The sequence below is a fragment of the Cavia porcellus genome, unplaced genomic scaffold, assembly GCF_034190915.1.
Source record: "Cavia porcellus strain 051 isolate PalLab524CR breed Dunkin Hartley unplaced genomic scaffold, mCavPor4.1 scaffold_26, whole genome shotgun sequence".
NCBI lineage: Eukaryota > Metazoa > Chordata > Mammalia > Rodentia > Caviidae > Cavia > Cavia porcellus.
Window position 1 is genome coordinate 14,438,534 of NW_026947509.1, and position 24,674 is coordinate 14,463,207.

The 24,674-nt window shown below is 36.7% G+C and overlaps 1 protein-coding gene and 1 long non-coding RNA gene across 9 annotated transcripts in view; one reads left to right on the forward strand and one right to left on the reverse strand.

Moving 5' to 3' along the window:
• LOC134473370 (uncharacterized) overlaps positions 1-4,066 on the reverse strand; it is a 42,662-nt gene extending 38,596 nt beyond the window's left edge. For both annotated transcript variants that reach the window (XR_010043620.1, XR_010043621.1), the window contains exon 1: positions 3,752-4,066. This is a non-coding gene — a long non-coding RNA (uncharacterized LOC134473370). The remainder of the gene's footprint in view (positions 1-3,751) is intronic.
• The window catches only part of Sdccag8 (SHH signaling and ciliogenesis regulator SDCCAG8), a 194,380-nt gene that overhangs the window by 79,219 nt on the left and 90,487 nt on the right, over positions 1-24,674 (forward strand). For all 7 annotated transcript variants that reach the window (XM_003474237.5, XM_063237550.1, XM_063237546.1 and 4 more), the window contains one exon: positions 9,588-9,730. In XM_003474237.5, the coding sequence (XP_003474285.1) occupies positions 9,588-9,730 (143 nt within the window). The remainder of the gene's footprint in view (positions 1-9,587; positions 9,731-24,674) is intronic.

Here is a 24,674-nt window from a genome sequence, read left to right on the forward strand (position 1 = left end):
GTTGAATTAGCTTGCTACTCATACAAAAGTCAGATTAATAAGTTAGCTTATGTTTGGGGATGATTTTTATATGAAAAATACACATATTTTGCAAATGAAATTACACTCAGCGGGGTAAGACACGTATAGCAGGGAGGTAAACAGGTACTGTGATTGACCGAGGGCTCAGAAAGTCAGGCCTCACAGTTCTAACGTTTGCGGAGTGCGTGGTGGGCAGAGTCACCCACACTTCCTCTGCTCCCTCTTGCCTTTGCTCATTGTTATTCCAATATTTCTCTTGCAGTAGTGTTAATTATGAACCATATGATTCTGGGGCCATGACAAATGAAGACAGAATAAAACGTACCAGGTAGCAAGGGTGATGTGAGATTGCATCCACTGAGGCCATGGACCTAACTCGGGCAGAAATGGGACCTTGGAAGTAGAAAGCAAAGGCCACAATCTGAGCAGGAAGCAGATGTGCTTCTAAACACGTGAAGTGTTTTCTTCATATCATAATGATTGGTAGCTATCTTTTTATACTTTTTTAGTTTTTGATGTATTTTCTGCTATTGCAAAATTTATTCTCAGATAATTTAAAAATGTCAACATCATTGATAGTGGACAAAAGGCATAGCCAACAATTAACATGTTCATGTATTTGATTTCATTATTTTAAGAACTTTCCATTCATTTCAACATTGTCTACTTTAATGTCACCTCTTCTTAATATGCAATTTTGGGTCATTCTTACCCATTTCAAATGTGATCAGAGCTTCCCCAATCAATCTTAGTCATGTTTACCAATAACCTAACAACTGTTGCAATGCATCACTTGAAAAAGGTCTCATTAAAGCTTCTTTTTTTAAGCTTCCCACCAATCACATTATATTTAAACTTTTAGCTCACCCAATGTTATCTTAATGCAGTGGCAACAACCCTATACTACTCACAGCAGCAGTCATAAAAGATCCGGATCTCTCTATGACCTTTACAACATGAATGTCTTAAGCATTCAATGCCTACAGCTTTGTTAATATTTATCTTATTAGAATACTGAAAGCATGATAGAATTAGGGGCAAAAAAAAAAAAAAAAGCAGCTCAGTGTTTTAAAGAAAAAAAAAAACAACTTCCTAAATGGCCTGTTATTTTATCTATGATAAATAAAAACCTAGATTCATGAAACTGCAAAGCAAGCCCTTTTTCTTCCTTGTAGCAAGCATAAAGCATTTATTGAATTGGTGCAGAAGGGAGCTATCATCTGAACTTTTATGTAAATTACCACAGAAATAGCACTGCTTCCTTATTTTGCCCTTGAATCTTTTGACATGAGAGAATAGTAGTGTAAACTTACTTAACCAAAAAGCCTACTTATAAGAATGTAATACTAGCAACCACCTTACATCTGATACCTTAACTTTGGTGTTTTACACACACATTTTGAGAAAGTCTCATCTTTTCTGCCATAGTTGCATCTCATCTGTTTGGAACACATGTTTTGGCCAAGAGCGACTTTAGTTCTGAGGAAGTGCTTTTAAGTGTTCAGTTAATGCAACTTTTCTTAACATTATGCAAAGAAAAAACTTCCTTAAAGTTCTTCAAGTAATACTTGCTTAGAAAACAAGCAAGTATTGCGCCACTGGAAGCAATTGGAAAGTTGAAAAGTTCCCCAAACATCTATTATCTGTTTCATTGGAAAGAATATGAAAGTTCCGAGTTGACTCATACAGATATGGAGAAATGCTATTGTAAAAGATGTAGACCGTAAAGCCAAGGATAAAGTAAATCCAAGCTCCAGGACTTCTTCCCAGTCAGTCATTAGCCCTAAAGTCTCATGGAAATGCTTCTTTAAGGTGAGCCATGGCCAGGGCCTTGCAAATTGTATTTGGTGGCATGCTATTTGATCCAAGTCACCTGAGTTTTATCTTCTCCCAATGGTTTTGTAGTACTTGTGTATTTTTCATATGCCAAACTGTAGGTTAGAAGTTTTAGAAAGCAGATTGTGTGTCATTTACTTTTTATTTTCTGTTACATTTAGGTTTGTGTAAGGCAACAATATGGTACAGTGAAAAGCACTGTATAATCTTATATGTTACCTAACGTCTGTGAGCTTTAATTTTCTCATCTATAAAACAGAAATAGGATACTTATTTTACAAGTAAGAATCCAATGAACACAAAATGAGATTTTAAAATACAAAATGCTTAAGTAGTGCCTAAAACATAGTAAGTATTCAAAAATAATACATGATGTCAGTGTTGCCATTAGATCAGCAATAAAAACGTTAAATCAGTGTTATATGCCATCAACAATGATGGTCATGAACAGAATTTCTAGAATGTTATTGGCAGCCTTCTACCTATCTAGTGTAATAAAGGGGACAATCATTTTGGCCATTTTTAGATGACTTAATTGTTACTTACCATATCCTTTTATTCATATAGGATGGTTCCCTAAGAATCTAGTTTTGAGAGTGAGTCTTAGATAAGTTAGATTCTCTTTTCTTATATGCTAGACCAGTACTATCCAGTAGAATTTTCTAAGGAGATAAAAATATTTTTTACGTACATTTTCCAGTATGGTAGCCGTGACTACCAGGTGGCTATTGAAAACTTCTATGTGATTAATTCAGCTAGGGAAGTGTATTTAGTTTGAATAGCTACAAGTAGCTAATATAGCTCTAGTCAAAAATATATTGATTTGATAGAATTTATCTTAGTATCTACAAGTTAATAAAATTATCAGCTGGTGAATGCTAGATTTCCAATTTCCATTATTTTTGTCCACACAGAATTTGATGAAAACTGTTATTCATTTCTCAAATGACAGATTGTTATGTTTCAATTTTCAATATCATATACTATATTACTTTTCATAAGATAGTCTATGAATTCATCTATTGGTTTCTGAGTGATAAATTCACATTGTCAAATTTTGTCAGCTTACCACAAGTTCTTCAAAGTGTGCAAGGATTTCTGGATTCCAGTCTTCTTACTGCACTGAAAAATTTTTTTTCTTTTTTCCACATTCTCATCTTGTCTTAACAAATGAATTGCTATGTTATAAATGGTAAAAGGATTTTTGAAATCTCATAATATTTAGTGGCAGGAATAAATCAACTTCATTGGATTCTTAATAGTTCCTTTTTCTTTCCAGGCAGTTATCTTTTAAGACTAAAGTGAGATGCAATTTTTCAAATAGGTTTTATATTAATTTTTGTATTTTTTTCCTTTGGAGGTCAGAAAAAATGTGTAATAGAAATTCTCAATGAAATGCTTTATTTGGTTCTATTTAATTTATATAACGTACAGAATTCTCTTTAAATTGCAGGATTATGGAATCAACTGTATATATAGAAGCCAAAAAACTTTTCCAAAGAGGACTAGAATATGAAGAAATAGAGAATATGAGACTGCACCTCACATAATAAAGATTAGTGAAATGCTTGTTATTGATATGTGTGTGAATGTGTGTGTGTGTCTCTAAATTGTGCTGTAAAGTGGGTTTCTTACTGTGGATCTTGGTTTTTTAAAAGATTGAAAGCCATTGCATAATAGATAGACTTCTTTGGACAGTCATTTAGTCTCTTTGACCCTCAATTTCTCATGTGCATAAAAAGGAATAAGTAGTTTTATCTTTTATGCAGGTGTTTCAAAGATCAAATAATATTCCAAAGTGATGTATAATTCTTAACATGTCTTATTCCTTTAAAGTCAATAATTCTTTATTAACAAACCTCAGTAGCTTACAGTAGCAATCAAGTATACTCACGTTTATGAGTCTGCAGGACAACTGGCTGGTCTAGCCTGCATTTGCTGGGTGTCTGCTTCAGGCTGTGGGTCACAGGTTGCCTGGGCTGTGGTTTGGGTTTGGTTCCTTTCCACTTGGATTCTTTCTGTGGTCCACGCTGAGGAGCAGCAGCTGCAGAGAGCATGCTCCTCTTATGGAGAATCACCAGAACATGAAAGCAAAGCCAAACCACATAAACATATTTACGACTTCTGCTTACATTATGGCCATGAAAATTCCATTAGCCAAATGAAATCATATGGCTAAGCTCAAAATCATTTGGGAAAAATTGTATACCCTATTCTCATTGGAAGGGAAATAGGAGTATTTTCAGAACAGTAGTCTACACTATTATATTACCCAAAAGTCACTGCCTCCACATTTTGTTCACTGCTTCATTTTCACACATGAATGTACAGCCAAGACCCATCATGTCTTTGAGGTAAGGCTAGAAGATAATACACTGTTTAAAATAAGTCAGCAGCTGTAGTGTGGGTGGGACCTTGCTATGTTTTGAGTGTAACCTCCCCTTCAGTAACTTACTTTTCAGTGCAGTCATACTTGGAAGTAAGGTTTAGCTCGAATGCTCTTCTTGCTTTCATTAGCCTGGACTAGGTACTGCAAGAATGGGTTGTCATAAAACAAGGTTGCCCCTGGTATTCTCTCTCTCCTGTGCACCCCGCTTGCCTATTTACTGTCCCCTGTGAGTTGATATAGCACAAGGACTGTCCAGAGGCAGCGGCCCACTCATGGATTTTCCAGTCTCCAGGATCATGAGCCAAAAATGAACCATTTTTCTTTATAAATTATCTAGTCTTGCATACAGTATTCCATTTTAGAAATGGAAAATGGTTTAAGGCATACCTGGAGGAAATTAAAGCAATATATTTTGCATAGAAGGCAATGCTTACAGAAAGATATAAAAGGGTCAGTGAAAACAAATAGATCATGAGAGTGGAAAATATGTTTTTTTTAAGTTCAGTGGAAGGTTTGGAAAATAAAATGAGTCTTCTAGAAGTTAGAATCTTAAAACAAAGAGATGGAAAATGTTAGGTAAATTAGCTAATAAGCACAACAAAGCTAACAACCAATGTATACGAGTTCTAGCAGGAGAAATATTTAACTATATGTCATCAAAATAGCTTAAAATAATTCAAGACAAGGTCCTCAAACTGCAGAAAATATGCCTTTAGATTGTTTTTTTTTTTTTTTTTTTTGTCTTTTTCTTTTTTATCGGTACCAGGGATTGAACTCACGACTGCCTGCTTGCGAGGCAGGCGCTTATGCCACTGAACTAAATCCCCAGCCCCTAACCCTTTAGATTTAAAAAAAGGTCTACTGAAAATGTTGGAAATTATAATGGCATAGGCTTTTTAATTACAATGTTAGGATCTTGAAGAAAGTGAAATGATTCACTAAAAATCCTAAGTGAAAATTTCATAGAATTGTATGCCTAGCTAAACTATTGACTGTATGCATAAAACAGCAGCGTTCTCAAAGCATTTTCAAACAAGGCATACAAATAAGAATAAAACATTTTTATATATTTTTTCTTATGAAAGCTATCTAGAGAATGTACTTCAATCCTCCCAAAAAAAGTAAACTGAGAAATAGGATGACTTGTGATCCACACGATGGGAAGTTCTAAACCCAGCACAAAGAGGGTTTAACATAAAACAGAGATCAAAAAGGCCAGATGTAAGACACAAAGGACATAGTGGGACTTATGCTTCATCTGATCTTTGACTATTTGAAAAAATAGTATTTGGTAACTGTTTTAATTCTTAAGGGAAACCATTAGTTGCCTAGAAAAATGAACTATATCAACACTAGGTTGCTGGATATAGTGGTGCATGCCTGTGGTCCTGGCTGCTGATGAGGATGAGACAGACAATTGGATGAGGCCAGCCTGAGCAACGTAGTGAGACCCATCTCAGAAAAGGCTATTAATTCCAGAAATAATAAAATAATGTATAAAAACTAACTTAATGTAATGCTTGTTATGGTAGTGAACAAATTTACTGTAAATAATAATGTATAATATTTTAACCAAAATTACTATGTGGGAGCATAAATTGTATTTAGGTGGATGATGTAAAAGGCTTAAATTGTTACTGGTTTTTCTGAGACGGGGTCTTATTATGTTGTTCAGGTTGGTCTTGAACTCCTATACTTAGAGTGATCCTCCTGCCTCAGTTTCCTGAGTATGCTGGAGTACAGACATGTGACACTACACTTGTTACCATTTTTAACATAGGAAATCAATAGATAATTCTGATATTGAAAAATCAAGAAGTAGCAATATGTCATTTAATAATATATAGATAAGTTAGAAGAGTTGATAATGTACCCTTGGGGATTAGGTTGAGAGCTTGACAAACAGCGGAACATGGGTACTGCTCTTCTTTGCCAAGAGCAGTTGAATACTATTTGACTTAAATTGAGTGAATTACTTTAGTGAGAAAATATAATCAATAATAAAAACAAAAGTACATATATCTATGATTAACGGAAAACTTTCCACAAGGTAGAGGGATATAAATAAAGAGTAACGCGGTTCCCTCTCTTCCTGTTCCATCGCTGGACCTGCTCTCCTATTTCATCAGTTTCAACTTCCGGTCACATAGTAGGCGAGCATTCTCCAGCGAGCAACATCCCCGGCCCCTGTCTGTGCGATTTGAAGTGGATCTTTTGGTAGAGCTCTCTGGACCTGCCTTTGCCCATTTGGCCTACACATGCCCACATCGGCTGGATGGTAGACACACAGGTTAACAGCGTACTGTGAGAGGAGTGCACAATTGGCCTATGACTGTGTCTGGCCTTTCATCCCTGAGCCACCATGTGCAGCCAAGGAAGTGGCCCTGACCTAGTTGGGTGAGGCGAAGGATGATCCTGCCAGTGGGAGCGTGGCGTTTCTGGCAAGCGCTTTCACTTCTAACTGTTGGAGTTGGTGCCATGGCAGATTTTCCTGACTCAGGGCATAAATGTTGAGTCCTAGTCCAGCTGGTTAGATTATTTGTTGGTTTTGATTATCTGTACCAATAAGCTCTTTTGCTGGCCTGGATAATCAGAAGCAGGCAGTAATTTTCCATCTTCGTAACAAAAATGCTTTTTACATTTGAAAATTATAAAACATATAGTTTTATTCAGTTTTTACCAGAAAGCTGCTATATAAAGAAGGAGGAAATTTGACTGACTCTAAGCAAGGACTCTTTAGGGATAGTCAAATACCCTTAGGCAGGTCATTTTTTCTACTTACCACCTTGCTGGTTTTGAAATGTATTTTATAGTTCATATGCGCGAAGCACTCAGCTAACAACTCATTATCCAGCCAATCTTTTGAGTCTTTGGAGCTTGCTAGTTTCCCTTTCATTTTAGGCTGAAGACCCTGATGATAGTCAAATGACTTGTCCAAGGTCTCACAGAGTTGAAAAGTGCCAGAGCTGTGCCTAGAGCCCTGATTTGTGTTGGCTGTTGGATCTGTGTGTTGTTTCCCTCTATATGTGACTGGCTTTCAGTGTAACCTCTGACTCTAATCACATGAAATAAGAGAGCAGTTGATCTATGCTTAAAAATGTAACTATCAATGTGAGGCATATACCATATGAGGTTATAGCAGGGTGTTTACAAAAAACGTCATATCTATATTTTTTTTAGTGCTGGGAAATTGAACCTAGGGCCTTGTATGTGGAAGGCAAATGTGACATCCAGCTCATATCTTCCTTTTGAAGAAAGTTTGGAATTTTATGATTCTTCTGTCATTCTTACTATTTTCTCAATTCTAAATGCTAGATTCATCTTTGATTTCAAGTACCTGTGCTTATATTCTCATTAAATCAGTGCGCTGTCTTTATATTTCTGTTTAAAGTCTCTCTACTCACCCTATCTGGTCTGGTTTCCCTTCTGTATTCTTTTCCACTTTAATTTGATCTTTCACACTGGAGTAGTTTGTTTTTTTTCTCTTTCTCTGTCTCTTTTTTAGCTTTGCCTCTGTCATATGGCATACTCTTTAAACCAGTTAAGTATCTTATTAAGAAAAAATACAGCTTTATTAATTCATAATTCAAGACTTTTTTTTGGTACTGGCAATCGAAAGGACTCTTTATAATGAGATCTACTGTATCATTCCACGAGTTTTTGTGCCCTCACCCTTTTTCTCTTCTTGTCTGTGCTAACTTAGACCTCATCTGTCTATGGAGGCATGGATTACCATGGATTAACAACTAATTTTTTTGTTTATATGCTTTGCATTTTGATAGTTGTTTTATGTCTATATTATTTATTTACTTAGATGAACTGTTAGCTTCTGAATATAGATATAGGAACTCTATGTCCAATGTAGTATTTAGCATATTTTTTGAACATAGCATCATATGAAAAATTTTTGAAGTTTTAAAGTCAACATATAATTGCAATTCTGTACTTTGCTTTTGTTAATTTCATAAATGTTAAACAAGTAATTTAATAGACATTATTGCTTTTTATCTCTAAACACATATGTGATTGAAATAGTATAAATTTAATAATAAAATATTTTAAAGAAATCAGTTATATTTAATATTTTACTCTGAAAGATACTGCAAGTCTACTTTGAATGAAAGTAATGAATTCATTATTACATTGTTTAAGGAAACAATATTTAAGATTTTACATAAATTATATTATGGTAATATATACTTTTGATGTGAATAACCTGGATATAGTGTTATGATTTTAAGAAAATATACAAATGAATTGTTAAATTTATCTTACATGATGTATTAACTATAGTTGGAGATCATTCAACATTTTGAGTAATGACATAATGAAATTTAAAAATATGTTTAGATGCTAACTATAAAACACTCAGCTTAGCCAACTTTTTTTTCTCAAAAGGACATTGTATTTTTGTGTATCAAAATTGTTTCTTACTTCCTCTTAAATCTGAAAATATTTTTGTACTTTTTTTTTGTTTTAGCCTATCTTTAAATGTTCAGATCTATTTATTTTCTTTTGCTTAGTTTCATAAGTGTTGTGTAATACATATTTCTACTTTACTATAAAAATGATTTAAAACTGTATCCTATATCAGTATTTTTTTCTTTGAAATACTTAAGTTTCAGTACAATAAAAATAATTTCTTTCTGAAACCAATCATTGATTATCATTTTTATATACTCATATTTATTGGTCTTACAGTGGTTTTGTTGCTTTTTCAACATGCAAATTTTAATGTAATATTGCAGTTCCAAATTTTCATACACTCCTAAGCTTAAAAGTTCTCATGTTTTATTTTCTCCAAATGATTTTTTCAAATAATACTGAACACTGTAATAATGCCTTCTTGTACATCAAACATTTTTCTAAAAGATAAATATTTTAACCTTTAATCTGGTTTTCATAACATCCAAATGAAATTGCAAATCGTATCTTTCAGAATAAAAAGCCACATCTTTGGTATAAATCTCTGAATGTATCTGATCAATCTCTTACACAGAGAGACTGCATTTTGAAAATCATGGCATTTTAAATTACAGTGACTTTTTAAAGGCAATGAGACTTAGAATGGAAGTACACACCATACATTTTGACTTCTCTCATTTAATCATTTCATTTTTAAAACCAGATTTCATCTCACATCCAAAGCAACCTTACTAATGTGCATGTCTGGATGTGCTAATTCCCTTTGTCATAAAACAGAAACTAGCCTGAATTTTCTAATAATTTTTCATCACATTAAAATCCAGAGGAAAAATTAACATGAGATAATTTTGAGTTTCAATGCACATATTTCATACAGATGCTTTTTCTCCCCCCCCCCCCTTGCTCTCCACCTAAGGAAGTAGAGAAATTGAGACTAGAACTGAGTGAAAGCAAGCAGCACGTGGAACGGGAGCAGCAGAAGGCAGCCCGGGCCAGAGAAGAGTGCCTGAAGCTGACCGAGCTGCTGGGCGAATCCGAGCACCAACTGCACCTCACCAGGTACCCCTAATCCCATTATGCACCCTCGCCCTGATTCCTTTCCACTGATTTTTTGCCACAGGCTTCCCAACAGTTGTTAGACTTGTCTTAGTCATCCAGTTCACACACAGCTTTCAGGCATATTAAGAAAAGTGGAGATGTGGTAAGCAAAACACCCAGACATGTGAATGATAAGTGTGGCAGAGAATTACTGATATATTACAAAACCTTTCATCTACCATGCTCAAATATTTAAGCAATTCTCTATCAATATAAGCAAAATGACATGATTCTCCCACCATCACGGCAACCTCTCCTGTTAATTCTTCGTCTGATAAAAGCACTGACATGTTGGATCTGAAGAATACATGTAGGGAAATAAGTGGATATGTCAGTGATGAAAGAGATAAAGAAATTCTAAAATGCAAATTGAGGTGGAGCCAATACAAAATAAGGATCTGTGTCCTAAAGGGTGTAAGATTTAGAGATCAAATAGATTAGTATTGTTCATGTTCAAATCAATATAATAACCAGGCTTTTACCATTGAGATTTTAGATTGCATTGTTTTCATCTTGAAATACTGCGATGTGATTACTGTTGTAAATTTTAGTAAACATATAAATCAACTCTAAATTAAGACCATTTACATTGCAAGCGCTGTATTTGCTGAACTAGAAAAACACACACATACCTAAATACACACACAGGGAAAAATCAAAAAGAAAGAGTAGCTATTTTACTTTACCACTTAAGTGGTTCTTTCTCACTTTGAGTTTTAGTGCAGTTTTTCAGTTTTCAGATCAAGCCTTTGGGCTTATTCAGTTCTTAGAGTTTTTCAGTTTTTAGGAGAGAATTTTGTCTAAATACACATGTAAGTTTATGATATTTGATTTAGTTTATAAAATAGAAAAACACTAGGCTTCCAATTATAGTACTATGTTGAATTTAAACTATGAAAGGGGACTGATCCCTTTTACATTAAATTTGACAATGTAATTCTAAGCACGGTATGATAACAGATGGAGAAAAGCACCACTTGAACAGCCTGCATTTGGAGAAAAAATATTCTAGAGGTTGGTGAACCTCCCAAAGTTTTGGTTTGGTGTTAAGATGCCTCTAGTTCTGTTAAAATCAAACTTTGTTAAGAAAAAAAAAAAAAACATTTTGTTGTGATAATATTCCAAATGGTTTGACACCTTCCTTTTTAAACAGTGAAAGAAAAAGAAAGAAATTAAATCCTTTATACATAATGATATTTGAAAAAAGAACTAATACTTTTATGAGAAAATATTGCATAATTATACAGAATAATAGCTATTTGTTTAATGTCTGTTTAATGTATTGCCATTGTGGAACTGAGAATATAATACTGACATAGCTCTGGTTATTTAATGTATAAAGTTTCAGAATTTAGCTTCAGCATGATAATGGTACAGTTTGTCTTTTCTGTCAGATTTGTATTGAGTACTAACCATTTGTGTGCTAAGTACTAGTAAACCACAGAAATCGGACAGCTTTTAATGTCTTTGGCTGAGCTTCAGTAAATAAATATTAATGCTGGCTTTGCCCCTTTTGCCATTTTATCTTATTCAGAGAGTTAATTACTGAAGTCAAAGCCCGTAGAGAGTTTTCCCGAGCAGTATCAATTTGTAGTGTTTGACAAGATCAATTTCTTGCAAGTAGAGTGTATTAAGATGCACCAACAGCTGAAAATGGACAAGTGGTAACTAATTCCTTTGTTCTTAAGAAAAACTGTTTTGCCTGGTTCCATAAAAAGCTTTTTCCATCAAGCTTTAATTAACCAATTCTACAAAAATTTAAACCTCTTTTTACAGAAATAAAACTAAATTACCTGTGTTTTAAATGTAGTACTCTTTGAAAGCATTTTAATAGCTTATGCTCATCATTTATAAGATCCACATTCATAAATCTGAAGATGACAATTGGTAAGGAGCCCTGTAAATCTCTACTTTGCACTGAAAATGTGACGTGATTGTGGAACTAAATACTTCTCATACACTTTTCTAAAAAAACAGTTTGTTAGTGTTCATCATTGTTTTTTGATTCAGTATACTCAGATGTGGTAGTGAAATATTGCATTTTTCTTTTTCAGGATAAACCAGCTAAAATAGCATCTCACCATTGAGTCTCAAAAATCTTAACTGGCATATTCTTGTCACAGTTTAAAATCAAATATGAAATCTATATTATAAATGAAATCCATGTTATAAAGTAACAGTGAAATCAGCATATATGTTGTTAAGATCAAAGAAAATTTAAAAATTGAAGTGGAGATCTGTAGATCAATCTGAAGGAAAAAATGTGGTGTTTTTCTTTATTTTGATTTAAATTAAATTTTAAACATAGAAAATAAAAATTCAGCATTTGCTGCAAGACCCAGTTGGTGGCATGTAATAGGCATTTAGTCAATATTTACTGAACATCTACTATCTTTGAAGTACAATTGAATCAGATTTCCCCATAAAGTCAATATTGAACCTAGCCATTGAATTTGCCTGGGTTCTTAACCAGCTTCAGTTTGCAACCGAGGTACCACTGCACTCTACTTCACCCTAAGAGCATAAGACGACTCCTTTCATATCCTTAGGCTGCTTACACTCCAGTAAAGGAGCCAAATCTATAAGTGTAGGTGTAATAAAGTGTGACAGTGGTGCTATGGTAGAAGCAAACATTACTAGGGGAGCATGGAGGAAGGAGTGCTGGCTCATTCTGCATGAGGGGAGGTGACGATGATCAAGAAAGCTGAGACTGAAAATGATTGTTGGGGTGGGGCAGATGTTTGGCAGTGATCTTGATTACTTAGTTCAGGAATATGAGTTTTCAAAGTGGAAAAAGATGGGCTGGGTGGGTATACCAGTGCAGGGGCCAAAATGTGCAAAGACCTAAAGGCAGTAGAGAACATGAACTGTACAATCAGAGTAGGTATTTAGTGGAAAATAAGACTGAAAAGGGGATCAGGATCGAGAGGAAGGGCCTTGGGAGTCTTGGCTATTCTGAGACTAATGCATTGGTCTCCATGCATTTTCAGCTGTCAACATGATGAGCTTTCTGGGGTCCTGACTCATACCGCAGTGTAGAGTGCACTTGGAAAGGTGATGTGGGAGACATGGCCGGTAGCTACAGCCCATGGGCTACATCTGCTAAACGTTTGTTTCTGTATGATTTATAAGCTAGGTTGTTTTTTGTTTGTTCGGGGGACAAATAGTATTTTGTGGTCCCAACTTTATGAGAAGCTGAGAGATAGCAGGATCACATGAGCCCAAGAATTTGAGGCCGTCTTAGGAAATAGGCTTAATAACGACAATAATAATGCTATTATGTACTTAAAATGTTATTAAATAGTAATAATGCTACTATTATTATTACTTAAGTGTTGTGAAATGTAGGTACAACTGTCCATAATATATGATATGCAACATTATAGCAAAATTAAGTATGGTCCTCAAAATCTAAAATATTTACTGTCTGGCTGTTTGCAAAGAAAATTAACCAGTCCTTAAGAGGCTGTTTAATTCAAGTAAGAAGTCAAGGGAGCTTGATAGATTCTGTGTGTTTTGTAACTGCAAAGCATTATGAAAGTAGACTGAATGAGGGAGCAGTGATTAGCAGGGGCCCTATAGAGTATAATCATAGTTGTCCAGTCGGATAGGAATAAAGCTCTGGGCTATGGGTGTACCCGTCAAATGGAAAGAAAGTCGTCTATTCAAGAGATATTTAGAGAAGTAAGTAGGAGACAGAATTAAAGGTGACTGCTGTTTCCAGACTAAGTTGACTGGATAAACCTTTAACCCAACCAGGAAACTTAAAAGAGATAGCAGAGAAAACAATACATTTTGTTTAGACCTTTAGGTGAAGATGTCCAGTGTAGGTTTGTTGTGAAGTAAAAGGTCACAACTAGTGGCTTAGATCTAGATGCTTTTACGTAGAGGTATTGGCTGTAGCTAAGGAAGTGAGTGAAAGCACGTACTGAACTCTTTAAAAAATTCTTGGCCGTGCTGGAGATTGGACCCAGAGCTTCATGCACATTAGGCAGGTGCCTTACCACTAAGCTACATTTCAGTCCAAGCTCCCTGTTTTGAAGTTCTGTAGAAGAACCAATAGGAGACTAAAATTGAGTCTTTGGACACTTGTAAGAAAATAACTAAAAATGATTCAAAAGATGCTTTAGTGAAGTAACCAAATGCTATTAAAACTGTATACTATTCTTAGAGGGTTCCCCAGGCAGCCTAGGACTGAGGAAACCTACATCTTTTCTAGGCATTCATTATCTTTGCATCTTTTGACAAATGGCTTAGCTTTCTAGGCCTACTTACTTACCTGGAAAATAAGGGAAGACTAGATGTTTCTAAATTTCTTACTAACGCTGATAATCAGTGATTGTAACATTTAAAATACCCTATTCTGTAATTCCTACATCTGGACAGTAAACATTTAAAATTGCTTTGATTATCCTTTGTGTAAGATATTTCTTTATTGGACTTCAGAGTAAATACATAGAAATGTCACTCATACCTGCCACCCACGGGTTCATCAGAACTTAGGCTCTGTGGGTCTCTCAGAAGGGTGGTGGAAACAGCCTCTGAGCACCCTTCTGATCTCTTTTGCTAGCCACTGCCCATCGGACATGCATATGCCACTGCCTTGATTCTATTGCTCTATTCTCAAAACCTTTGTGATGCCACACTCACTCACAAAGGTTCCAAATCACTCCGCTTGGCATTTCAGGTCATCCGATAGATTCCAGCCTGCCAGCCTTATTTCATCCCTACCAGTTCTCTCCTGCTGATTCCTAGCCAGAGGTGGTTCCCTCTGTAGGTTTGGACTTCTCTGTCCTTTTGCTGTTCTCTACACCTTGGTTATCCTTTTGACCTTTTGTGGCCCTCCTAAACCTTACCTTCTTTTCAGGGACTCTCTGAAATCTGAATCTTTCTACTGTAACCCTCTCTGATAACTCTGCCAGAGGGAACCTTGTCCCTTGAATCCTTCATTACCTCTGAGGGAGGTCTCTGAGGCTGAGAATATGTTCATCTTGGTGTCCCCCTAGTGTCGTGCTGCATGGAGGTCTTTTAAAAGAATGCAACGGTACCTAACCGCGCAGAGCACCAGCGTCGTGTTCCGGAACCTGAACCGAGTGCCTTTCGCTTAGCCCTCACACTAATTCCACCGAGTGCAGGTGCCTGGGTTGTACAGCTGAGGAAACTGAGGCACAGTGAAGTACAATGAGTCATCTAAGGTCACACAGCTGATAAGTTGTGGAAGCAGGTTTGGAACCCAGTAATTTGCCTGCCAAGCCTATCTCTTATCCATTACACTGTAATTCCGTGTAAATTGCTAGGGAAATAGATTAATGCAATTGTTCCCAAAAAGACAATTGAGAAAAAATCAACAACGTACATTTGTAGCAGAAAAAAGTGTGAGCTCTTTCTTTATGCACTGATATAAATACATGTCAGCGAATTTTTATCTTTTTATCTTTGGCTTGGGCTTTTCCTAAGAAATACTTTCCCCTGGCCCACTATTTACCTTAGTCATATAATGTATTATAATACAACTGTCATTCTTCTCTACTGTGTTACTTCATTCCTACCAAAAGGGAAGAGGAATTTACAAAAAAAAGAAGATTCCCGCACATACTTGTTTTTAACATGTCCAGGCATTTTTGAGGCTACAGAATTTTTAAATCTCCCTCACAAGGCTGTATTTTCACATACATGTGGATCTGTGATTTAGCTTGCTAAAACAATCATTTCTGAATGTTTACATGAATGATATTAACTACTTGGAGAGTCAGATACTCTTCCACATATCTGTTGTACCTATAGTGTAACAAATCCTTTCACAGCCTGCATCTTTTTCTCTTGTCCAGTCTGGAGGAGAACTATAAGAAGCCTTCTTTTGTTTAATTATCAGAGAATTTAGAGTTGGAATTGCCCTAAGTGCAAATGGAGACAGAATTTCCGTGAAATGTGCAGGGGCCTGCTGCTATCAGCATGTGTGCCCTTAAGATCCGTATTTCTTCTTTTACACAAATGATATTTCAGCAATGACATAATTCAAAGAATTTCTCAGAGCAGGAACCTAAGAGACCACGAAATGAGTATCCTGCCATGACTCACATTTGTGATCCAAATGGGAGGCTCTGACCTCTGACCTATAGCAATTTGAACTACCATATTGTATCATTTTGGAAGTTAGGAAGTTGTACAGCAGAGGAGTCACAAAGTTATCCTATCATGATGGGCAGATTAACTGGGGAGAGGGATTAAGGCATCCTCCTCAGACCATTCCCACACATTTTCATTCCACACAATGACTCTTGTAACTGCTTTCTAGAGTTTGATTGCTTGATCTCTTAGACTACCTGTGTGGGTTAGGACTTTTTGGCTGAGGTGTCAGAAACCCCCCACGGAAGACATGATGAGTTGTTAGGACACAGCTGTGTCCCTTCCTGGTGTGGGCCTTGGGCCTTCTTGGACCCGAGACTCAAGGCAACCACAGTGTGCTGCCAGATTCTGACTTCCCAGAGCCTCGATCCATTTCAGAATGCTGGCTACTTCTTTCAGATTTTTTACACCACAAAGTCCCATCCTTGAGTCTGAAACTGGAGATAAAGCAGATGCCTTTGTAAGAATGTGACTTCCTAGCTCCTATGTTCCAATTTCAAACCTTTCAGTTCCGGGATCACCCTGTGGAAGCAAATGGAGTCACAGTCACACAGTTCCTCCTGAGCACCCCGGCCTGCAGCCTTAGTCAGACTACGGGAAGCAAGAGCTGAGTCACAGCAAGCCAGGGGTGTCCTCACTAGGGAAAGGGGTCTGCATTCCGGACAAGTAAAAAGCAGGGGTCTGCTCTGTCACCCCATCTTTTAAAAAAAATATAATCTCTGATTTTTCCCTTACCTATCAAATGGTTCAAAGTGGAAAAGTACTTCTCCGCTCATGCCTGAACTCTCTATCCCCCTTTGCCACACGCTGCATGTCCAAGGCAGCATAGCCAGGTGTTCACAAGGGTGCTCTGTTGTTGCATGTAGAGAACTCTCCAAGCATTAAACAGGAGGTCGAGGGCACATAGATGAGTACTGAGCACATGCCAGCTATCATGCCTGGTGCTGTGCCACACTGCTGTATTAAGTGAGGTCCATAAAGAACTGGTTGCTACTGGTCTGTGACAAGGGAAGTATAAAAATTGAGAATAAATACTTGGAAACTTTTCTATCTATTTTATTTTTTCTTAGTTTGATGGTTCTAGGGATCAAACCCAGAGCCTCACACATGCTAAGCATGTGCTCTACCACTGAGCTACACCCCAGGCTCCTAACATCAATTTCAGATTACTGCTGAGCATGGTGGTGCATGCCTGTGATCTTACACGGAAGGCTAAGGCAGGAGGGTCACCGTGAGTTCAAGGCCAACCTAAACTATCCTGTCTCAAAACAAAACAAACAAAAAATCAATTTTAAATTGCTACAATTTCCAAGTGAATGATCAGTGAGCTTTTCGGAGGAGGAGGGGTAACTTTAAAAAAAAAATAGTGTGTAATTCATTTGTAATTTTTTTTTAAAAATAATGCTTTATAAAGAATTAGAAATTAAAACAAACTGATTTTTTACCACAGTTTTCTTCATCCTAAGAGTGAGCTGACAGAAGAGCAGTCCATTAGAGATGAGGATGCTGAGTCTCAGAAGTTTGATGCTGTGCAGGTGGGAGAAAGGACTAGGCAGGGCCCGAACCAGGTCCGTCAGCTGCCTCAACCACAAAGTATAAAACGTATTTCAAAACTAGACGGAAAGACCTTTGTGGCTGTCAAATCCCAGGTCAAGGGCCAAGGACCAGTCCTCTTCTATCTCTGTGTCCTCAGCACCAAGTTTGGCATCAGTTAGCAGATTTTCTGCACATGTTAAACAGATTTGCTTCTGCTCTTTATTGTTAGGGAAAATTAAGAAGGAACGTTGCTCATCTATTAGCTTAGGTCAACAAACCCAACTTTGGCCCTTTGTTCATGTGAAGAGGGTAATATGACATTGGCATGTATTCTTGTTATTCTACAGTGAACTTTATCTTTTTTTTTCTCCTGAGCTTTATTCAAGAATTTTTAGCCTAAAGTTTCCATTTAAAAGTTAAGCTCATTTTTTTCTTGTACTCTTTTCATGAATAAATTAAGCAGAGAATGTGTCAAAAATAATTTTAAATGGATATATGTGCAACCAACATCTTCAAGGCTCAAAATAGATGGCCTTGGTGCTGTTATAAATTGCATCCTTCTTTTCCTCCCCCCACCCAGTATCAGAGAAAACAGGCTGTCAGAGAGCCAGGAAAGAAAAGGCATTTCGCTTTGCTTTGGTGGACCCCACGCTGCCTGAGCCTCTCTGCTCCACCTGTCTGACAGGCGAGGCACCCCGGTCTCCATGTGGCCTGGGGTGGGCGAGGTTAGATTCAGAGGCTGCCAGGAAATATGTGTCTCCAGGTTCTGCTTAATGTTCCCTGGCTCACTCCTCTCGGTTAGGCAAAGCCCGAATGTGTGTGCAGTGAAAAGCGAGGCTGGGGATGTGCTCTTCTCCCCTGCCACACAGGCCCGCAGCCTGGAGTGTGGCGGTAGCAGCAGCCAACTCATTTTCTGAAGAAGCCCAGAGGAAACCAGGAAAGTACTGCCCACACCACTTGCCTGACACGACAACGATGAGCATCAAGTTCAATAAAACTAGGAGGAGGAATTTGTTTAAGAGACAAGAACTGGACTGTTATCTTAGTAAGAGTATTTTTCCATTAGAAAGTTCTAGTCTCCAATATTATTTTAGGATAAAAGAAGTATGAACTCTTTTATCACCCTAATGATGTTCAATTTTTTCCTGAACCAGCTCTTCCTAATTGCATGTATTCAATAGGATAGTTACTAGGCATTACTCATTTGTCATTTAATGTTTCCCTAATGAACTCAAATGTATATTCCAACTAATCACTGATAAATCCTAGAATCAAAGTTCATTAAGGATCCTGAGAAAGTAAGAGGTTTGGGGAATATTCAGTCTCCCCAGTGACCCATGCCTGATAGGGGCCAGGGCCCAGTTCACATAAGCACATTATCACATTACTACTCTGTTAGCACAAACAAGCAAGGATAAGACAATCTCCAGAACTCAGAATGGGTACCAAATTGTTAGGAGACAGCTTTGGACCAGCCTGGAAAGTCGCTGGGGGAGGCCTCTCTGTTCCACCTTGGCTCTGTGTAGCCCAGCAACCGCAGGATAGCTGGGACAGGACTGAGCACTTCTCTACTTGACCAAGCCAGGAGGGTGGAGAGGGGCAGACAGAGGCTGGTGGGTCTCATCTCAGAAGAAATCATTTCCCAGGGAGGGTGCTAGTGCGGAAGCTCTGCATGCCTCTGGCTCCCGCCTTGTGCCTACCTTCAAGAAGCCTGTTCTAACCAGGCGATTTACAAAAGAGTATATCCAGAGTTAGAGGAGTAATTCTTATAAACATAACTATATCCCCCCAAAAAGTGTACAGAAAAACAAGTCACTGCTGGAATATACTCAAGGGGTGGTGTGCATGTGTTTGAGATAAGGTATTACAAGTGAGTATTTGGCAGCTGTTTTCCAGCGGCTGATCTAAAAAGTGGTCAGAGCTTGACACTTGTCCTATTTCTGTTTCTGATTATGTTCTGTCACCCTGGGAAAAATCTTAACTGTGATTTTATGAGGATATATATGAATATGCAAAATCATTTTAGCACATTCAAGATTCTATAAGTCTGAAGCGTTGCTTATCTATTCAGGGACTCTAATGCTTTTAATATGAATTCTTGTAAAATAAATCAATTAGCAGTCAAAGTGCATTGATCCAGTCTGGAGAACTTAGGGACAATTGAGAGGATGATCAGATTATTCCAACCCTTTATGGGAAGCTTGTGGTGTTGACAAATTAGGGGCACAGAGAATATATTGTTAGACATATTATTTCCCATTTTCTAACCCTTAAGTGGTCTTCTTTGTGTCATGAAGGAAAACCACTTGTCAGTCTTGATTTTAACTCTGCATCAGAATGGCGTCTAATGGAAGCAGCTCTGCAACCCGGGGGCCCTGTAAGTTCTGCTTTGTTACACTGATGGCAATTCTCTGTTCTTAACCTATTTCTGAAACCAGGCATTTAGTCAGAATCATTCACTATTGAATTAGTCAACAATGTTTGGACTGAGGAAAGACGATAATTGCATTAAGAAATAATAAAATTCATCAACAGTGAAAAGAGAGTCCCTGTCAGAACTGTTGAGGAACCCAAATTCAGATCTTGCACGCAGAGCGATTTGTGCTAAGAATTATTTGTTGAAAGGACAAGGACAAACGGCAGCATGAGACAACTTGGGTAACTAATAAACTTTTTAGTTGCTGTTTCATATGTTTGCTTTTCATTAAACTCAGGAATGGTTGCAACTATGTTGTTGTGATTCAGTCAACATTTATTCCTATCTGTTTTTCATATACAAAGGCCTAGGGATGCCAGAAAATAAACTGTTAATGGGGAATTAACTTCGTTGGCATGCTTTCATACTTATCTTCCAAATTAAAGAAAATGAAATGGGCAGAAACAGAGTGTAGATTACCTCCTTTTTGTCAAAAATGGTGGGAATTTGAAAATTAATAATAAAAAAGGGAACAGATGCAGTAACATGCCAGAGGGAGATTAATGTGGAGAGTAAAATCTGTGAGCAACAAAACTGAAGCAAACTGAATCAGTGGGAGGTGGTTGTACAATCAAAATCAGGATAAAAGAGAAATTACAAACAACCCTGCACTTGTCAAAGTAGTAGTAATGAAATCCTGACTCTGCCAGCAGTGAGAACCTGTGTTAGCACTTTGGGGTAAGGATGGTAGCCGGGTGCCAGGTAGGAGGGCAGTGTTAGGTTGCTGGGCAGCAGCCATCTTGTATAGAACAGATGGCACCGAAAGCTGGCAGGGGAGGGGCTCCTTAGCAGAACTAATCAGACAGTAACAGATAGGGCAGCTGGGAAGACTGACCACCGAGAGGGAGTCTGCGGGGTAGCCGAGTGCCATGATGTTTGCAGTGGTGTGCCCATTGGTCTGAGATAAGACCTTGCAATGTCTTTCCCCTCTACGGGAGGACTGAAACTTTTCTTCAAAAAGGAAAATTGAGTTGCATTATTTCAAACGTGGGGTCTGGGGGGTGGGTGTTAGCAGAGCGATTGGAAAGGGAAGAGTTGTCCATCTCTGACTTTGTTCCATGGGTTTTTCAAGCCCAGCTTCCCTGGAAATTTCCTTTTTTTTCCCTTTTTATTGGCTGTTTGTATGGCTCTGCCGTTCTAGTTACAGTGTGGCACATGGAATGATCACTTTATATATTTTATGCATCAAAGAGTTTGCAGCATCAAGGCTATAATTAAAATTAGACAAGATTTTTATATGACTTCTCATATATGTCTTTCACAAGTGAAAACTAAAAAGCAACCATATGATACATGCATTTTTCCTAAATAATTCTTCATAACCTAATTTAGGCTATGTCTGATTCAGAATCGCTTGCCCTTCTTTTTTCCCCATGTAACTGTAAATTGAACATCAAAATAGAAGTGTAATTTTGAGCCCAAAACCTTAAAACAAAGTCATTCTGCAAGAAATGAAAAACTGACCTGATAAATTTAATTGTTTATTGAACGAGTCGTAGCTCTTTAAATGGAGAGTTGGGACATTATGCTAAAACTTTAATAGAGAAATCCAGATCCCCTGCATCTGTTTTTGAACTTGTATATTTCTCTGTTTTTTCATGGAAGGTTTATAGGTTGGCTCAATTTATTCATTTTGGAGGGGGAGGGGGAAACATTATCAAGATTTGAAATAGGTGGTATAACACAGCCATATGCTATTTATGCAGCAGTTTCTGCAATAAATCTAATTTGGTGCTGTCAAAAAATTAGACTTATTTGATATAGCAGCACATTAGTAAATGATTGTGGCAGATTTAAAGTTGTCATTTAGTCCCTTCTTCCCCCTAAAAGAATCTCACAAATTCATCTCCCCCTTGATCAACTCTGAAAATGTCTCAGTTCTTTGTCCTGCAGTCCTGCAAATATTCCCACATTTGAATGAAGTTCTTGCTTTACGGTGACTGAGGAAGGAGTGGGAAAATGAATATCCTCTCTTGTTAAAAGACATGAATGTGCAGGCAGAAGTCAACAAACAAGAGAAAAATAATAGTATTTTCATCACTTGTAGTTCTTAGAAAAACAGAACCACTAGTCTCATTCAAAATGTAGATAAATGAAGGTCAGCTCCTTATTAAGGAGTTTAAATGTTTTACCTTCCGTCTTACACCCATCTGCTGTTTTAGGAAAACGTGAATTACGGAACGTGAACATCAGCTCCTGTCTTCACCTAGCAGTGCCCTTAGAAACGGCTTTCCTCTTCTGTGGTGTAACTTGGCAACGTTAATTTAATGCTTCTTTTTACCCAGTCAAATTTGTTTTAGGTGTTTGTATCAAACTATCCAAACTTTTTTCCAGTTTACCTGTTTAAAAGGTAAAATAAGTATATTATGTATTAAGCAGATAAATATTCCTGTCTCTGAATTCCTAAATTACTCCATCTGTAAAAATAAGCCTCATACTGTTTCCTTTTTTCTTATGTTTGTGTAGTACGGAAAAGTGTATGTGTGTGAGCGTGTTCATGCATCCATGTGTGACTGTAAGTGATGTTAAAACCGAATGACTTTTTTTATTTGTTTATGGTCCTATCATACCAGTTTTCCAAAACAAAGAGGCCATTGTATTTTTGAGGTGCTGTTTACTAAGAATGAAAAACTCTTTTGCGGTGATTGAAGCAGCTTCTATTAAACCAGCAATTTGCTAACGCTCCTTTCTTTCATATAGCAAATCAGACCACGGAAATGATCAAATTACCAGCACTCTTTCAGTGCCATTCAGAAGCAGGGATCCAGGTGACCAACTACTGTCATCCCCTGATTACACTAAAGGGAAGAAAAGTATTAACCAACCTGCTAACTAAATAAGATAACATTTTTAGAATTTTCTGTTACACTTTAATATGAAAAGGAGTGTGCCTCTTTGAACCCCTATATTGAATTCAAGATCCACATATTGAGTTTCATTATACATTACAGAAGAAGGATTTATATGACACAGGGAATTTTGAAGGTTAATAATAAAGTGGAAATCACAGCTAAAAAGTAATACTGTACTTGGATTTTAAACGTTTATTTTTAGTTTTGTTTTTATGTTTAGCATCACAGTGATTTTCTTTTATATGTAAAATACCTGCCCTAACAAAATATTTTTAATAAATTATAATATTTAGTAAATTAGAACTTTAAGATTCAAATTTTAAATTCCATTTATTAATAAATCAGCTTTGAATTCTGTCAGCAAAAAAATGCTTTAATTTTTATATTTTTCTAAAAATAACTTAGAGAATTTTTCAGATTTTATTGGTTTTATTTAAAAGCATATCTGATAAGATTAAATCTTAGGAAAAATCTGTAAAACAAAAATACCTTGATGAATAGAGTGTCATTCGTGTTCACAATTCCAGTAGTGCTTTAATTACATTATTTTCCATAATTTTCTCTTAAAAAGAAAAAAAACAAACTTCTCTCACCTCTTAAGAAATTTGAATTGAGGTGTTGATTTTTCCTTTACCTAAAGAATATAATTATCTAACATACTGGCAAATAATTCAGGACATTGATTTCATGTCTAACTTATGAGAGCAGTGTGAGTACTCAGTAGCTGTGTATAACACAGGATAAAGCAAATTGAGAGTATCATTTTTATCCAATTTCTGTGAGTTTATTTTTTTTTTCAGAGAACTGGTCTAGTGATATAATTTATATTTCTTTAGATAGATTATGAATTTGTTTGGCAGCATGTATTATTTCAGCAGAACTATATTTTTTAAATGCTGGGATTTAAAGTATACATGAACTGATTTATGTATTATGGGTTAAGTTTTCCAAAGCAGTAATGGAGCCGTGTGTTAATCTATACTTATAATTGAAATGGTACATATTTGTACATTTTAAGCCTTTCAGTGTAAAATCTCTTAATTGGAATACTCTCTCCCTTGGCTAATTCATTAGTGAAAATATTTATTCCTCAAGTTAATGCTATATAGTATGAAGCAATTTTTACATAGTGTAAACTTGTTTGTGATATTTTGATTTCACTTTAAAACTTTTATTTTGCTTCTTATACATATAGTTCATACTCAATATAATGAGAAGAGCAGGCACACATGAAGAAAATACATGTCAGCTGTCTGGTTTTACAAATGATCATTAAAACACCATGTCTTACTACTTTGACTCCAAATTATTGTCTTGCCGAACCCAAAAGTAATTTTCACAAGTATAGTACACAACAAAACTTCATCTTCTGCTGTTAGCAGTAGAGGATTTAAATCCATGCCGACAGTTCATTTGACAATGACCTTGAGGGGCTTTGCTTCTTGAAGAAGAAAGCAGAAGCTTGCGGTAAACAAAGTTCACTTCTGACAGATGGATTGAATGACAGAAAGGTTGCGAGTGCCAGAATAGCCCTGGCAGAGGAGGAAATGTTCAGTGGAATCCAACAGGAGAGGAGGTGTGAACAGGTGCAGGGTTGCTGACGGAAGGGGAACCAGATGGAGGGAGCCAGAGCCAGTTTATTTAAAGGAAAAGGCAGAAAACATTGAAAGGCTGTGCGATCAGTGGCTAAAAGTGTTCATAGAGGAAGGTAAAAATTCACAAAGCAAAACGGCACAGTGGGGTAGCTAACACTTAGCATAATGGTAGTAATTTGTGAGTTTAGTTTGGAAGTTGCAATTGAAATACATTCATCTTGGCGCTTGACACCATCAAATATAGATATTTGAAAGTTGTTTATTTTTTAAGTTTCTAAGCTTGTTTTATCCATCCATTAATTTAATTTTTTCCAGCCAGA